Here is a 17,159-nt window from a genome sequence, read left to right on the forward strand (position 1 = left end):
AGATTGAGTTATGTGATTCAACTTACCACAGAAGTCTGGCTTCCTGAGTTATCACCAAGGAGATTACTAAACCCTGAAATAAAAGTATCTTCTAGAAAGTACCATCATGCCTTTTTTCTTCCATTTACATTTTGGGTATGACGGATTGTCTTTGAAGGAATTAATTGCTGCTGAAAACAGAAGGCTAAATTTGAGGCACAAAACTCCATATTGAATGCTGACATGTCTCTTTAGGACAACAATAAATGATCGCTAAATACTGATCCATTGTATTATAAATGCAAGTGTTATCAAACTCCCCCAAAACACCCAGTAATTTAATTGGAAAAGTATCTGAAGTTGTTATGAGCACAGTACTCATGGTATTTCTGTTCTGGGAAGAGTGCTCATAATCAAGATGCACATATAAAGCAATGTGATTCAGTTCTATTTTTAAAAATGTTTATTTTGGAAAATCACACTACTCTTTTTGAAAATTTGGTTTCAGAATAACACATAACAGATAATCAGAGTTGGAAGGGACCTTATAGGTCATCTAGTCCAACCCCCCCCCCCCAAGTGGGAGACCCTACACCATTTCTGACAAATGGCAGTCCAATCTCTTCTTGAAAGTCTCAAGTGATGAAGCTCCCACAACTTCCGAGGGCAAGCACATTAGCATGTCATCTACATTTTACATGTCATATTTTAAATGTCTTATCAAATTCTCTTGACATATTAGCATGTCAAGAGAATTTGAAAGGAAATTTAAAATATGACATGTAAAATTATAATTTTATTTACTTACTCGATTTATATTTTTACATGTTTATTATTAAATTTGTTTGCCACCCCTCTCACTACAAGGTGACTCTCACAATGTTAAAAAGAATAAAACTACAGAAACATGCACATAATAAAATATTATAAAAATGCTTCATCATCTATAACTAAAAGATGGAGAAAGAGAGTAGGATAAGCAGGAGAATGGGTGTAGAAGTAACAACAGATCTATCAGCCACGTCCAGTATGACACTCCCCTATTGGACCAAGCCAATTGGTAGAGCCAGATATTTAAGCTCTTGCAAAAGGTCATGAGGGTGGGAGCCGATCTTGGGGGTGGGAGTGGGAGTGGGGTGGGAGAAATGGCAGAGAAATCTTTTCTGGACTCTGCCAACAAGAATTCCTTGGCCGATGGAGCAGGCCAATCACACTGGGATGAAGTAGCCACCCATCTTCCAATTCTTCCATCTTCCAACTTCAATGTAATGTCTTCAATTTCTTCAATGTAATAAAATTATAAATATAAAAGCATTAACATTAACACCAATTAAGTAAAGACTAAAAGAACCAGGAGAATGACCAGTACAGGAGTGGGTACTTGTCTATTATTCTACAAATACCTCCATCAAAGCATGTCCCCACTGGTTATTCAAGCCAACTGGCAAGCCCAGATTTTAAGGCCCTTCTAAAAGGTCAAAACTGTGGAATTGGATCTCACCACTGACAGTAAGATGTTCCAGAGCGCAGGGAGTCATGGTGTAAAAGGCTCTTCTCCAAGATCCTGCTAGTTGAAATTCCTTGATCGATAGGATCTACAGCAAGCTCTTTCTTCTGTCAGAGTAAGTGGGGTGGGCCTATTCCATTGTATTTTGTTATGACCAGTAAACTAGCTACAATTTAAAAACAGCACAAATATGCAGGCTCAAACACAGTGAGGGCAATAAAACTACTGTACAGAATGCCAATTAAAATGTGCAAATATAAAAAAAATAAAACCACTATATAGAACTGCCAATTAAAATCTGTAAATATAACAAAAATATAATATAACAAAATAAATACAATATAACAAAATAAAACACAATTCAAAGCAAAATAAGAAAAAATAAAAAAAAAATAAAAAGGACCAAAGGAAATTCTGGTGACATCATTCCAAGATTTAATGTCTATGGGAGATTCTCAAACATCCAGGTCCTGGCTATCCCAAAGGTGCTTTTTCAAGAGGCAACTGGACTTTCTGTTTTTTCTTTGAGGACGTTTCACTTCTCATTCACTTCATAAAGGATGGCACAACTTAGGAAAACAAACCCATTAGGACTAGACAGCAAAGTCTATATTTTGGACAGAGGATTGCTGGTTGAAAAAGGAGTCAAAGAGGCCATCTATGTCAAAATTGAACAGCCCTCAACAGAGTGGGAGAGATATGACATCTTCTGTCTCCAGTCTACAACAAAATATTTTCAACAGTTTCAAGAGGCTACATGCCCATTTGCACCACTCCGGTGACCCTGATGACACAGATAAACCTCCAGGTGGCCTTAAGGACTTGCTAAAATGGGACCTGGAAGCAACCACCAAGATGCTTCCAAGTCAAGAAGTATAAGCTGGTGATGTCATCATTGCCCAAAGGACACTGAAAAGGGGCTCCCTTCTTTCGTCCCCACACTGGTTCCAACCAAAGCGGTAACTATTTATCTACTCATGTTTTTACATGCTTTTTAGATTTAAAGGTAGTAATGAGCTACAGGAACAAAGAGGTCAGAGAGACAGGTCAGCTGGCAAAGCCACCAAAAGGAATTAGTGGTGTCAATGGACATCAGAAAACATAAGCGTGAGTCAATAAGAATTGGGGATATAAGGCCTCTGACCTCTAATGAGATCATTTCCATAACATGCAAATTAAAAGATTATAAACCATCCAGAGTTACTCTGTGGTAAGATGGGCGACCAATAAATTTTACAAAAAATAAATAAATCTGAAATATAGCATGGGACCTAGAAGATTTCTTACAAAAACACTGAACAGAATTTAAGGGCTTTAAATCATTGTAGATAGATATTTGTGTGCTATACAGCATTTGATATAGCTTTATCGGGCTTATTGGCCAAAGTATGCATTTGCTATTGTTAGAATATTAAGAAACCCAGGATTGCACTCTTACTGGCTTTAGCAGAAGTGACTCTAGATTGTTCTTACTAACTTCCATAAACTTGAAAAATTACTTCAGCATACTTTAGAGAGGAAGTTATTCTATTTTGTTTATTCCTATTCACCACTGATGTTTATGGCAGCTTGATGTTCTCAAGAAAAGAAAAAAATAGTTTTGGAGTAATTAATTGTAAGCCTTTTGCCCCTGCAGAATTTTGCTAAGGCCTGATATTCTTCCTAAGGGCCACCTATGTAAGCAAGAGATTTTTGCATTGCTAGGATATACCAGCATTGCCAAATGTCTGTCCCTGAGCTTAGTAAGGTAAACAATTTTCTTTCTTCTTTTTTTTTGGTAAATGCAACAGCCATTAAATTTATATAAATGTTAAACTACAGGGAAGACAACATCCATCCCTCTTTCATCCCTCAGCAGATTAGAATATCTGTAGCACATTAGGATAGCCAGCCTTATTGTACAGTATCTAACCTTAGTCATTAAGCACGCAGCTCAAAATAGCTTATACCTTTTAATAAATTCTGTTATTTGGAAAAAGTTCTTTCAAAATATCCCAATTTTTGCACATGGTTCTCCTACAAAGAATATAAATTTATGTGTGCAGCAGGGGGCAGTACATACTTTGCATGATCTCAAGAAAATTATGAAAGCTGTACCTTCATGGAGAGACAACTGGGAAATAGCAAGGTGTAAAATGGAAAAGAATAAAATTGAAGAATCTCCTTGTAAGCAAATTATGCAGGATATACCAAGAGTATACAAAGTCACAAATATTACGTTTTATGATGCCAGAAAATAACAAGACTTTTAGGTTACTTTGGACAGATCTATTCTCACTAGAAATTATGTGTTTATTTCTCCTTTACCACTCTCTCTCCAGCAACCATTCAATTGGGGGCTAATCACCGAGTATTATAATAGTATCCCTTCAGGGCCATTCTATGCAACTGGCAACTGTGTGAATCAAGAAACAGCCAATCTCATATCTTGAGGAACATTTACATATCAGATTGCTCAGTGTTAGAACCAGGAGAGGTCAGGGCCTAAACTAATAAAGTTTAAAAACTAGCACTCACTTTAATGCCTTCCTATTCCTACATTTGTTGAAAGTGAAAGGAAAAGAAAAGTAGGGGATGAGTTTTCCCAAAGGTGCTTTTTCCAAGGGGCAACTGGACTTTCTGGTTTTTTTCTTTGAAGACCTTTCACTTCTCATCCAAGAAGCTTCTTCAGTGTGGTAACATATGTTATTAATCATTTTCTGTAAGTCCTTTGTACAGCCATAAAGATAAGGATATGCAGGCATTCCATTCATATCCAGGATAGTGGGGAATGAAAGAATTTTTATTCCTCAGTGACCCTCTAAAAGAATACAAATGACCAGCTGTCTGCAAGGAATATCAATCCTTCCATTCTCCACCGTTCTGTCAGAGCTGAAGCAGCTTCTTGGATGAAAAGCAAAACACCTTCAAAGAAAAACCCAGAAAGTACAGTTGGCTCTTGGAAAAAAAAGCACCTTTGGGACAACCATGACTCAGATGACTGAGAATCTCCATAGACATTTAGAGGACAGATTATAAAATATCTGGGGTCTTGATTTACAGGAATCATAACTGTCAATTTTGGATTTCTGGGATAGTTTTTTACATAAATTTCAAAACACCTCTATCCAGGCTTCCAACAAAACAGGTTTCCCAATATCATATTTGATTCTGTGCCTTGTCAAACGTTTTGATATTTGGAAGATAAATCTCAGCAAGGACCCTTTGGGATGGGGCGGGGGGGGGGGGGGGGAGAAGAAGTTCGTAGAAAGCTAAAAGCCCAAAGAACCAATCTTGAAATCGGAGCCACGATTACGTTGCACCCCCCTCTCGTTCATCAGCTGTCCGAGTCCGGCAGTTTCCGATAAGGCGCATTCCATGGTCCTTCAACAGACCCGGATTAAGGCCACCCACCAACCCCCCTCAGCCGCAGAAGGTCACTGGGCGGTGACCCGATGTCCGCGTCCATTCTCAGACCACCTCAAGGGGGGCTTTTGTCGGAGAAACCTGAAGGCGGGTGGTTGAGCTCCTGAGGGAAAAGCAAAATATAGTAAATCGAGGAACCGAGGCAGCATTTAACAGGGCTATTGCTTCTCTCCGTAGATATATATATTTTTAACCTATTCTGCAAAGGCTTCCCTCAAAAGAAAAGGATGAGAGAGAGACGGAGCAGTAGTCGACTCACACCCCCTCCTTCTGGCCGGAAAGCAGCGCGCTCTCACCTGAGACTCACCTGAGGCAGTGAAACCCCACAGCACAGGTTGAAATCTGACTGCGCCTGCGTAACCCAACCCCTCCGCTACGCCGGAGGAAGCTTCATTTCTTCATATGTGAAGGAACGGCTGCGGCGTGCTTATTTGGCCCTTCTCGTGTCCCATACATGAGGCGAAACCAACTCTCCCGCAGCCTGGGAGGGAAGGAAAAGTAAAAAAAGAACGATGGAAAGGGGTAAGGTTATTATTGGAGTTAGGTTCCAGGGAGCGCTGTCCGACAGGGCGGCTTTGACATACTGAGAAAAGGGTTTTGGGGGCTGGGGAAACAAACGCCCGCCTTCCGGCTTCGGAGGACGTCCCAGAAAGAGCGGCGAAATGGTCTCGACCCATCTGCCGCCTCCCCGCCCCCGGCTCACGCTGAGCCAATGGGAGCCTAGTGGGCGGGGCTCAACGGGCAGCCGTGGCGGCTGGGTAATGGCAACCCTGTGAGAAGGGTCTGGAAGTCTACGCGTGAGATACATACGGTGTGGCGAGGGCGTGGGGACGCGACGCCGACCCAGGTCTCTCCTGTTGCCAGGTAACAGCAAAAGGGAAGAGGCTACGGTGGTGTATGCGTGTGTGGTAGTGGGGGGGACGCTATTCCTTCTCTGAACTTCCTTCAACCCCCCCCCCCTCCGCGGGATCTTCTTTCATCTCTCCCCGGAGGATCCGGTGCCTCCCTGACTCTCTCTTAATTTCCCTCTTCTCTTCTCTTCTCCGTTATCGCCGTCTTCGTTGCACTGACAACTCCCTCGTTCACGGCTGGTCGGCAGCAGTCTCTTCCCGCCCCCATCCCTTAGCCGATCACCGACCGCTTGGCTTCTTCCTTTCCCCGCTGTCGGTGTTCAATGTGAGTATGCGAGACACACGCGTGCAACACCCCCGTGTTTCGCCTGACAACCGCGCTGGCTTTAGTCCCTTGGAATCGGCAGGGCGTTAAAGGCTGCCGGGTGTGGATGCTGGAAATAGGCACCGAGCAGGCCCTGAACCCCGCAAGGCATCCACCACATCCGTGCGTCAGTGGACGAGGGGAGAAAATTCACAGAGGATCGCCCAGTCCACACTAGTGTATTTGTTTCTGCCCTCATCGGGTATTGGGGTGGGCTAGGGACGACTGGGTTGAAAAAGAAGATTTGCACGATCCTGAAGCAAAACCGGCTGATCCAGTGTTGTTGTTTTTAACCGTGTTATTTCCTTTAATCTCAGTGATGAGATATAAGGTAAATCGCCTTCCAATTCAGGGGTGTCCCAACTTCTTCCGGTTTTTTGTTTTTGTTTTTTTTAATTGTCGATTGGTGGGGGGTAAAGGATGCGAAAATGACGATTAAATACTAGCCAGAACTTAAAAGTTAGAAAGTTATATTTAAATCGTACATCTCAAAGACAAAAACCCTCGCCCCCAATAGCGTTTTTCTCCACGAGGATGGCCTTATGCCATATCAACCAGACGGAGGATATTTACTTTGCTTTCGCAATGCTGAGGATAACAGGAGATTGTGCTCTAGTTTAGAGTTTGTGATATAGAAGGGCAGCCAGGTTATAAAGCATGTGGGAAAAGTAATTTGCTGACATGATGAATACAAATATTATGTCACTTGTACTTATTCTAGTAATGTAATGGTTTTTATAAAAAGTGCTCCAGCCCTACTTACGAACCATTACTCCGAATGATACAGTTTTTCCCCCAAATGCCATCACTCTGCTAAACAAATGATTCCCTCAATCCTGTCAAATTAGTCTGCATTACTATTACTATTAATCTTCTCATTGTTCCTATCACACATCTTCTCCCACTTCTGACTGTATGACTGTAACTTTGTTACTTGTATTCTTACTATTTATATTGATTGTTTCCTAGTATGATTTGATTGCTTATTTGTACCCAGTGACTATCATGATTCTTAACAAATGTATCTTTTCTTTTATGTACACTGAGAACACATGCACCAAAGACAAATTCCTTGTGTGTCACACTTGATCAATAAAGAATTGATGATGATGACAAATCACCGCCCATGTCAAAACTGGTTCACCAATTTGTCCTTTTTGTCTTGTTTTAATTGGCGATAAGAAAAGTTAATTTAGGAGTACCTGCTGTAGTTTAGCTATTTGTGTTAATTAAACCTTTAGAATACCCAATCTACTCTTCAGATTCTGTTCCATTACCCTGGCTTAGGATATGTAATTCAGGTGGCAGTAATAATATATGATATAAGGATAAATCATCAGCTCAACTGCAACTTTTTAGTGGCAGTGAATGGTAGAGTTCTGTAGGAAAGTTCAGAGGAAGTACCAGACTTTCTAGCAATATAGAATGTTTTTGACATAGATATTTTAACCAAAAAAAAGATAACATTGGTATTTCAAATATATATAATATTTGCAGAAGATATAATTAATAATTTGGATTTATTTTTTTGCAGATTCATTTTACTTTCCCACGATGTCCTTGAAACCACGAGTAGTTGATTTTGATGAAACATGGAACAAGCTTCTCACAACTATTAAAGCTGTTGTTATGCTGGATTATGTTGAAAGAGCAACATGGAATGATCGCTTCTCGTATCCTTTTGTTAGAGGACAGATACTGATTACACAGGATTAAATGATGTACAGAAATTGATTTCTTTACAGAATTCAGAGCTGAATAAAATACGTTCAGCATCAGCTCTAGCACCAATATATTTTATAACATAGAGTCCGTTAATAATTATTTATGGTATACACCAGGGATGTCAAACTGGATTTCTTAAAGGGCTGGGCATTGTACTTCTCTGTGGGCCAGCCACAGGAGGAGGGAGATGGGATGGATGCCTCCTGCAAGACCCTGTTCCTGTTTTGGCTGGAAGAGTGGTGTGAGAGGTTGGCCAGACCGAAATGGGGTAGGGGTGCACACGGCCCCCCTGGAAGCCCATTTTGGCTGCCAGAGGCACCACAGGCCAGCCCTTTGCTATTTCCAGGCTAGCGCACCAGGCCAGATTTAAGCACCCCTGACACCTCAAGTATATTCAGTAGATTAAGCAAAGTCTAATAATTTGCTAAGAATGGTAGGTATGTCTAAACTATAAAGAGTATATTTAGTATATGATTCTGTGCAAATCTGTTCTGAATTGAAAATGTAATTTCTAATTAGGAAAGTATTATTCTAATCAAACCTGCCAGTTGTTCTGGCTGTTCTTGCTAACCTCATTTGAACTACTGTTAAGCTTTATTCTGGTCCCATAAAAAAGCACAAAACAGATTTTCATTTGGAATTATTTTGAAGAAAGACTAGCTAGAAGTAGAGAATCATATGTTCTAGAGGAAATGATAGATGCTTGTCTTCCATTTCACTAGCTATTTTGGATCTTGTAAACTTCTGTTTCAAGAGCAATATGACCTATTACTTGTGCTTGACCTAATGAGTTGTGCTGAGTTGGATATAATCTAGCTGCGGTTCATAGATATTTTATTATATGAGGGTGACTGTGACAGGGAGATTAAAGTTTTTTGTGGAACAGAAGAAAACTACAGCTAGGAAGTGAAAGTTCAGGAAATCTTTTTCAAGGACTATGCATCTGTAGCTATAGATCTAGTCTGACTGCTGAACTGAAATTTATATGCCACCTTTATTTTCTTTAGATGTAAGATGTTATATAATTCTATCCATTTGTAAACCATGAGTTAAGCTTAGTGTATTGTGTGTTGCAGAATGCTGTGCTTTATCGACTTCAGGTAGCATGGCTAACAATAATGTGAGAAGCTAGCAACTGTCCCTATTAGTACCAACTTTTTAAGAGTCTTCCTAAATGACATATATGAATTTTTACTTTAAAGGGAGGGTTCTGTGCTCCTGTCTCCAGCTTTTTCTGTAGATTACTATTAACTTAATTCATTTGTGTCTTTTAACTATGCTCTGTGGAAGAAAGCAAAAATGAATGTTCTCAAAAATGTTGATGGATAATTAATATATTATCTTTGTGAAAGGTAGAAAAAAAATTCAGTCATGCTTAGTAGATTTAAATGTGGCATATATATCTAGGGAAAAATATCTTGAATCCTACTTTAAAAATATACATTGTTTTACTCTTTTTAATCAGATGGAAGCTGTGTTTAATAGTATCATAGATTTTAATCCCTCTTTAAATTAAGATATGTTCCTTGTGGAACTGTACCAAGATTAAGCATGTTTTGGATATTGTGTATCCTGGTATAGCTTTCAGTCTTTTGGAAAAGAGCAGTAGAAGGCCACATAGCACTTTTATTTGAAGCAGTAAGTCACTATCTCTTACCTTTTGACCTTCAGTTCTCCTCTGTTTGAACCTCTTTGGAAGTGAGATATTTCTGGCCCTGCTATGTTTGTGCCACACTCCCAGCAGATGTATGACAACTTAAGTCTGTTTCTAGAAATAACTGAGTGTTTTATGACTTCATTTTATAAAATAATATTATAAAATAATAACTGTTTTTATGTATTGGGTCCAGGTTACCTTCAGAATGTTGTTGGTTTTTTTCACACTAAGGAGCTCTTTTAAAATTCAGTTCTGCCCTCTCCTTTATTTATTTATTGCCAAATAAGACCATTTCTTTTTGCACAGGGTCTTGTGATTTTGCCCTGCCTCTGACTTCACACAATCACTTTTCACAAAATCTTGCTATTTATTTATCTCAGTATTTTTCAAACCTTACGATTGAGAGTGCAAGTAGTCCTTGACTTATGACCACAATTGAGCACAAAATTTATGTTGCCAAGTGAGAAATTTGTTAAGTGAGTTTTGCCCCATTTTATGACTTCCCTTGTCACATTTGTTAACTGAATCACTGCAATTGTTAACTTAGTAACACGGTTGTTAAGTGAATTTGGCTTCCCTGTTGACTTTGTTTGTCATCACATGACCCTGGGGCATTGCACCTGTCAAATGTAAGTCAGTTGTCAAACATCCGAATATAAATCACGTGACCACAGGGATCCTTGTAATGGTCATAAGTGTGAAAAATGGTCATAAATCACCTCGTTCAGTGCCTGTGTAACTATAAACAATCACTAAATGAAGTATTTTATGTCGAGGACTACCTGTATACAGATTCTTAAATTCTGCCCTTTAGATAAAGGTCTAACCTCCATTTGAACATTGCAATAAATAACACCATCGATCTTGTTAATTGGTTCATTGTCAGCCGACTGTATTAGTAACTTTTTCTTGTCTTTTGGTTAGAAAGTCTTCCTTCCTCATTTGTTAGGTTTTTTTTTAATACCACCTTTATTACTTTATGAATAAACTCAAGGCAGTGAACATACATAATACTCCTTCCTTCTCCTATTTTCCCACAACAACAACCCTGTGAAGTGAATTGGGTTGAGAGAGTGACTGGCCCACTGTTTCATACCTACAGTGGGACTAGACCTCAAGGTCTCTAGCCTGAGGCTTTAACCACTAGGCCAAATGGGTTCCTGTGGTTTCAAGCCTGTGGTTTGAACAAGGGAAAACATTTAATGACCTTTCAAATGTTTATAAAAAAGTTTTATCATACTTTTCTTCAATCATATTTTTTTCAAGGCTGTTCCAAGTTCTTTGACAAAATTGGGTGTTGTTTTTAGGAACTAAGACCATGGTGATCTATAAACTGCAAATGGGTGTGATTTTCAGCTTAGCATGGAAGCAAACAATTTTTTTGAAGACATACACTTCTATATTGTATTTTCACAGTAATGGTATGTAGTCAGGCTAAAAAACACATAAAAATGCTAAGTAAGCCCTTTAAAAAGTTGACACAGGAAAGACCAAATTTGAGTTCTCGGATCAAGCTTTCTAGCCCCAAGGAAGGCAACTATGCCAACACACTTGTTGAAATTCTGCAGCAAGGTTTGGTGGGTTAGTGAGTAACAGGCTTGCGCTCTAGATTTGAACAAATCATCTGGTCTTTATAAAACAGTGATTTGGAAGACAGTTTCCTTCCCATAGATTCTGTCAAAAGGAATTTTACACAATATCCCATGAATACATGGATGCTTTGCACTTAATTCCTTATAGTGCTGTATTTTGGAGAAATTTCTCCCTTCCATCCCCAAGGTGTTCTGAGAGGCAGGAAATCACAGAATTCACACACACACACACACACACACACACACACACACACAGCCTAAAGAAGCTTGAAAATCATGGCTCTTCAAGCTGGCAAAGGCCAATGAATCAATCTCTTTGAAACTCCAGTAAGACATTGGTTTTCTTTTTCCTTTCTGTCAATATTTCATTACAACTTGAATTACAAAAACATAAAACATTTTAGCCTTGACTTAATACCCAGAGACATTTATGCTTTGTGTGTGGCCTATCCCGAACCTCTTGGAGAGAGACTTTATATGGAAACTAAAACTTTTTTGGAAAATCATGTACGCCATTTGCACAAGGTAATCATTTATGGAAAGTAAAAATGTTAATATTGCGTGTCAGAATTAAGTAGTGTGCAAGCTATTTTCTAGTCTGCTGGAAGAAAACAACCATTTGGGGTTTCTTTGTTTTTCAAACAAGATATAAAGGTGTTAATATGTTATATGTTATATGTTAATATGTTACGGTACTTCCTAAATGTTTGAAATAGTCCATAGAGTTGAATTTATTATGCAGGGAGTTGCATTTTAACATTTCAAATAAAATAGAGCATGAACAATAAAATTAATCTATTTCCTCTGTTTTTTTCCATAGAAAGTCTTGGACTCTGAAGAAAAAATATTGGTAATGTATCATAGAAACTGGGATGAATACAGTAAAGGGGCAGACTATATGGACTGTTTATACAGGTAAATGCATCTTGAACTTATTCTAGAATTTGGAAATGTGATTACTCTTAATTGAGTTATGGTTTTGATCCATTGTTTTATTGCTTGTTGTGAACATGCCTATCTAATTTTCATGAGGAGAATCTTGCAAAATGTACAAAGTGGAAGGTTTTCAGACATGGCTAATCACATAATATCAAAACGACAATTTATTGCATTCATACCACATGTTTCCCACTCCCGCTATTATATTGATAAAACCAAATAGGACCACAGACCATCTGGAAACGCTGTCTCTCTCTTTTTTGCATCATATCTGGTATGTGTTTGGTGGAAGGTAGAAAATGGAACAGGATTTTTAGAGACAGATCTGCACAATTCTTTAAAATTACAGTGTTCGTTTCTTACAGTGCTTTTAGAAGAGTGTTTATTTTTAAAAGATACCATGACCTTGGCTCAGTGTTTCTCAATCTTGGCAACTTTAAGATATGTGGACTTCAATTCCCAGAATTCCCCAGTCAGGCAAGGTTCAGAAACACTATCTTAAAGTTGCCAAGGCTGAAAGATATTGCCTTAGCTTAAAAGGTCCTTGGTGCTTTCAGAACTTAGTTGTTTTCTTGCAGATTTTTCATTACCAAAACTAGGTAACATGAACAGTGCCAGTGTTGTCACCAGTTTAGGCAATGAAACTTTTGCAAAAAAACCAGCCAAGCTCAAAGAACACCAAGGGTCTCATTTGAACCTGAGCTATAATTATTTTCCTTTATTGGTTAACAAATTATACTTTTCAATAAAAGAGGATGTATGTAATTCATATCAAACTCCACATTTTCTTAATGCTTTTTAATTATTTCTTTTCCTCCCTCTCATTCACAGAAGAGATTCTTGTTATAGGTTTGTTATGCTCATGCCAGTCAACAGTTTCAGTACATTTACTCTCTGGCTTGTTTTTAGTCTAGAGAAGAGAAAGAGGGGAAAAATGCTTTTCTACATAGTTTCGAATTCCGACACCTTTGTCAAGCTATCAAGTCATAGTTATCTTGTGCATCCTTATAAAACTGTTACCTGCTCTGCCCTTACTAATTCTTCGAACTTTTCTACCAACCAGTCCACTCCATAGAGCTCTCTTTCAGATCATGCTGGATCCTGAGTTGCAGGTTCCTCCTCCTGCTATACTTAGATTCATGCAGTATGTTTGCAATACCAACCAACCGCCAACAGTCTCTTCTAGTGCCTAACACAGTGGTGGCTAACCTTTTTCAGCTCTCATGCCAAAAATTGTGTGCGCGTTCACGCGTATGTGCCAGCAACCAAAAGGCAATGCACATGCGCCCCCAGTCCCTGCGCATGCAAACACACTCCATGTCGCGCATCTCTGTCCATGCACGCACGTCTCCTGCGCACCAGATACCCGGCAATCAGCTGTTGGGCAGGCAGCATGTGCGCATGTGCAGTGAGGCTCTTCAAGGTGACCTCTTGCGTGCTGGCAGAAGTGACTCTGCATGCCACTTCCAGCACACATGCCATAGGTTTGCCATCACAGGCCTAACACTTCTGCCTTTTCATTTGTTTTCATTAAAAGACAGAAGTGTCTTCTCTTGGGTATCTTAAACAGGCTGGAAACTTCAAGATCTCTACATGACAATTTGCCTTAAAATGGCTTTAAACTTGAAAACATCAAGTTTTTACATCATCCCATGTCCAACAGGGCAGTCCCCCTACCAGATAATGTTCACTATAAGGTCAGTTTACCTGTAGGAAACCTTAATTGGAAATAGAACCACAGGCTGAAAGCTCAGAGTTGTCAGTAACTGTAGGTTTGTATCATGCTTTTATTCTCTCTCTCTCTCTGTCAACTGATTTCTCCAGGAAATCAGCCAAAACTTGAGTGCCAGCCAAGCTTGGAACATGGTAGACATTCGTCATCTTACACGCATACATATTCCTTGGGTCTAAAATTGTTTTTAAAAACTACTGTGCATTTCCTGTTATTTTCTCTTCCATAGAACAGTTTTATAAAATATCTGATAAGAAATTTTTCCATCATAGATACCTCAATACGCAGTTTATTAAAAAGAACAAATTGACTGAAGCTGATCTTCAATATGGTTATGGAGGTGTGGATATGAGTGAACCATTGATGGAGATTGGAGAAGTAAGTAGTATGGAAAAGAATTTTGGAGAAGTAACTGTAACATACATATTTTCTAACCACCCAATCATCCATTAAGATAATTTCTGGCTTTCCAAAATCATGTAGTTTGTTCAATCCAGAAAACAAAGCTTGCTTTTATTATTTTCCTTAATAAACACTTGCAGCTATTAACTGGCTTTTAACTAGGTTTTGATTTACTTGTTGAGAGAAATTGAAATTTATGTAGTTAGATAGGAAGAGTGAACTCTAAGGAGCAAATGTGGGCTGCAAGGTTCTGACAACAGAAATGCAAGTATAATTAATGGTTGTGATGTACTCAGTGCTTCTTTATTTGAAGTAGCTTTTTAAATTAGAAGTAGATAAGGATAGAGCTAGTTGAGACATTTTTAGGACCCTATGTGAAAAAAAGTTAATCGTTTACAGCAGTATTTCTCAACCACAGCAACATTAAACTCTGGACTTCAACTCCCAGAATTCCCCACCTATCATGGCATTCTGGAAGTTGAAGTCCACTATTTAATGTTGCTATGGTTGAGAAGCACTGTTTTAGAGGTAGATGAACTTTAAACCTATCTTATGTCTTTGCTTATTTTTATAAAGGAAACAGCAACATCTATTTACCTACGGTATCTATATCACATTTCTACCATCAAATAGTAAATTGTTTTTTTTCCCCCTTGGATTTTTCCCCTCCATGAAATAAAAAGTCAAATGGAATTAGCTGAAGATAGAGTAAGGAATAATTCATGGACAAAAAGTAATAAGATAGGATTCCATTGCAATCAATGGGATTAAATCAAACTAAGTGATACTGATTTCTGAGAGCCATAAACCAGCCAAGGTTGTTGTATTTGTTGATACCTGTTCATAGAGATATTATACATAGAACAAATAGACAATAAGGGATATAAACCTGGCCTTTGAAATAGGGAGGGAATGATCAATTTGTTAAGGAAAGACTCTCAGAAAAAAAATTGTTAGTCTTCAGAAAGTGGAAAGCAGAATAAAAAACTTAAAGATAAGCTGGCTTCATTTTTGTTTGCCATAAAATGGGACATACAAAAACTCCAACAGGCTTGCAAGATCTTTTACTCTACTACGATAAAGAACATTCATAGAGTCCCTGCCATTTACTATTACTACTATTTACTGATTTGTTTTTAATTTTTTTGGTTGAAAGTAAAAAATGAACCAAGGGCTGCTTAATTATTGTACAACATTAATAGTCATTTCATTGAACTCTTTCTTAAAATCCTGTATTTTAAACAAAATATTTACCTCATGCAGCCCTAGATTTTTTCCCCAGAATTTGGGGTCACTCCAAAAGTTCCTTTTAAGTGTGCTTAAAAGTTATGTGTATACCCCATCTTCCCTTTTCCCAAGAAAGTATGAATAGGACCAAAATAGTCTTTCAAAAATCACATGTAATATAGTATATTTCCTTTTTATTAAGGAATTGAAACTGCTGTTATACATATATAATGTATAATCTATGGAAGTAATGTATATCAGTAATGTAAACATATCCATGTAAGCAGTTTTGAATTAAGTACAGGTATTCCTCGATTTACAACCACAATTGAGCAAAAATTTATGTTGCTAAGTGAGAAATTTATTAAGTGAGTCATTTTCCATTTTACAATTTTTCTTGCAACATTTGTTAAGTGAATCACTGCTTTTGTTAAGTTAGTAACACGTTAAATGTTAAATGCATCTGGCTTCCCCATTAACTTTGCTTGTCAGAAAGTTGCAAAAGATTATCACATGACCCTGGGATACTGCAATTGTCATAAATGTGAACCAGTTGTCAAGCATCCAACAGATAAATCACCTGACCATGGGAATGCTGAAATGGTCATAAGTGTGAAAAAATGGTCATAAGCCACTTTTTTTCAGTGTCGCTGTAACTTCAAATAGTCACTAAGCAAACTGTTGTAAGTCGAGGAGCACCTGCATCTGCTAAATATTGTACTTAATCTGTTTAGGCATAATATATTTTATGCCAGGTTTTCTATCAACAGATAAACAATTCATCAATTCCAAAGAGCTACTTATTCATGAATATTAGATGCAATTTGGTCAATGGAGAGTAATTTGTTGGAAAAAGAAAAACTATTAGGTTTAACAAAAGCACAAGGAAACAATCCTCCTTCACTTCTTTTCAAATGTCAGGAAACCAGTAAGGTTTTTATTCGGTAGATATTCAGTTGCTGGAGATTTCCTTCATAAAAGGAAGAATGTTGCACTTTATTTTGCTATTTAGTATCCTTTCAGTGTATCCCTCTGTTTTTGAAGCATTTGAGACTGAGCATTTTTTTAAAAAAAATAAGAAAGAATGAAATGACAGTTCTATTATTGACTTTGTTTTTTATCGTACCATGACAGCTAGCACTTGATATGTGGAAGAGATTAATGATTGAGCCCTTGCAGGCTGTCCTCATTCGAATGTTGCTCCGCGAAATTAAAAAGTAAGTGCTTTTTTAAAAAACAAAAATGTATTACGTAGAATAACTTGTTTGAATACATCTGCATTTATTACATCGTGACAATTGTATTTTATGCAAACTGTATGTGAGATACAAGGCTGTTGGTATATTTTGATTGAAATAATTAAAGCCAAATTTTCACTGCAAGTATTTACCAGTATGCCTAAATAAAGCAAGTGTTTTCTGCTATAAAGTCAAGAAATATGTTCTAGTGAATAAAAGCTATAGGAATGTTAGAACCATTGGACTTCAGTAAGGCATTTGATAAAGTAAACCATAACCTACTACTTGATAAGATAGCAAAATGTGGATTAGACAGCATCCCCCAGATGATTCGAAAATGGCTGACCAATCACACTCAGCATGTAGTCCTCCTCAGTGGAACTGCATCTACATGGATGGAAGTGTGCAGTTGAGTACCCTAAGTTTTAGGACCAGTATTCTTCAACATCTTCATCAATTATTTGGACAAGGGGATAGATGAGGAACTCATCAAATTTGCAGATGACACCAAGTTAGCAGGAATAGTCAGTACTCCAGAAGA

General features: G+C 38.1%; 1 protein-coding gene across 5 annotated transcripts in view; it reads left to right on the plus strand.

Moving 5' to 3' along the window:
* Positions 1-5,272: 5,272 nt before the first annotated feature.
* CUL2 (cullin 2) overlaps positions 5,273-17,159 on the plus strand; it is a 71,267-nt gene continuing 59,380 nt past the window's right edge. For 2 of the 5 annotated variants that reach the window (XM_087915554.1, XM_087915552.1), the window contains exons 1-6: positions 5,754-6,437; positions 7,641-7,779; positions 11,503-11,605; positions 11,901-11,995; positions 14,024-14,129; positions 16,515-16,597. In XM_087915554.1, coding sequence (XP_087771680.1) covers positions 7,661-7,779; positions 11,503-11,605; positions 11,901-11,995; positions 14,024-14,129; positions 16,515-16,597 — 506 coding nt within the window. In that variant the 5' untranslated portion in view covers positions 5,754-6,437; positions 7,641-7,660. Of the gene's footprint in view, positions 6,438-7,640; positions 7,780-11,502; positions 11,606-11,900; positions 11,996-14,023; positions 14,130-16,514; positions 16,598-17,159 lie in introns of all 5 variants that reach the window. The other 3 variants (XM_026709992.2, XM_026709994.2, XM_087915555.1) reach the window with 3 other exon arrangements.

Source organism: Pseudonaja textilis, chromosome Z, assembly GCF_049901715.1.
Source record: "Pseudonaja textilis isolate UNSWEBS1 chromosome Z, rPseTex1.2, whole genome shotgun sequence".
Taxonomy (NCBI): Eukaryota; Metazoa; Chordata; class Lepidosauria; order Squamata; family Elapidae; genus Pseudonaja; species Pseudonaja textilis.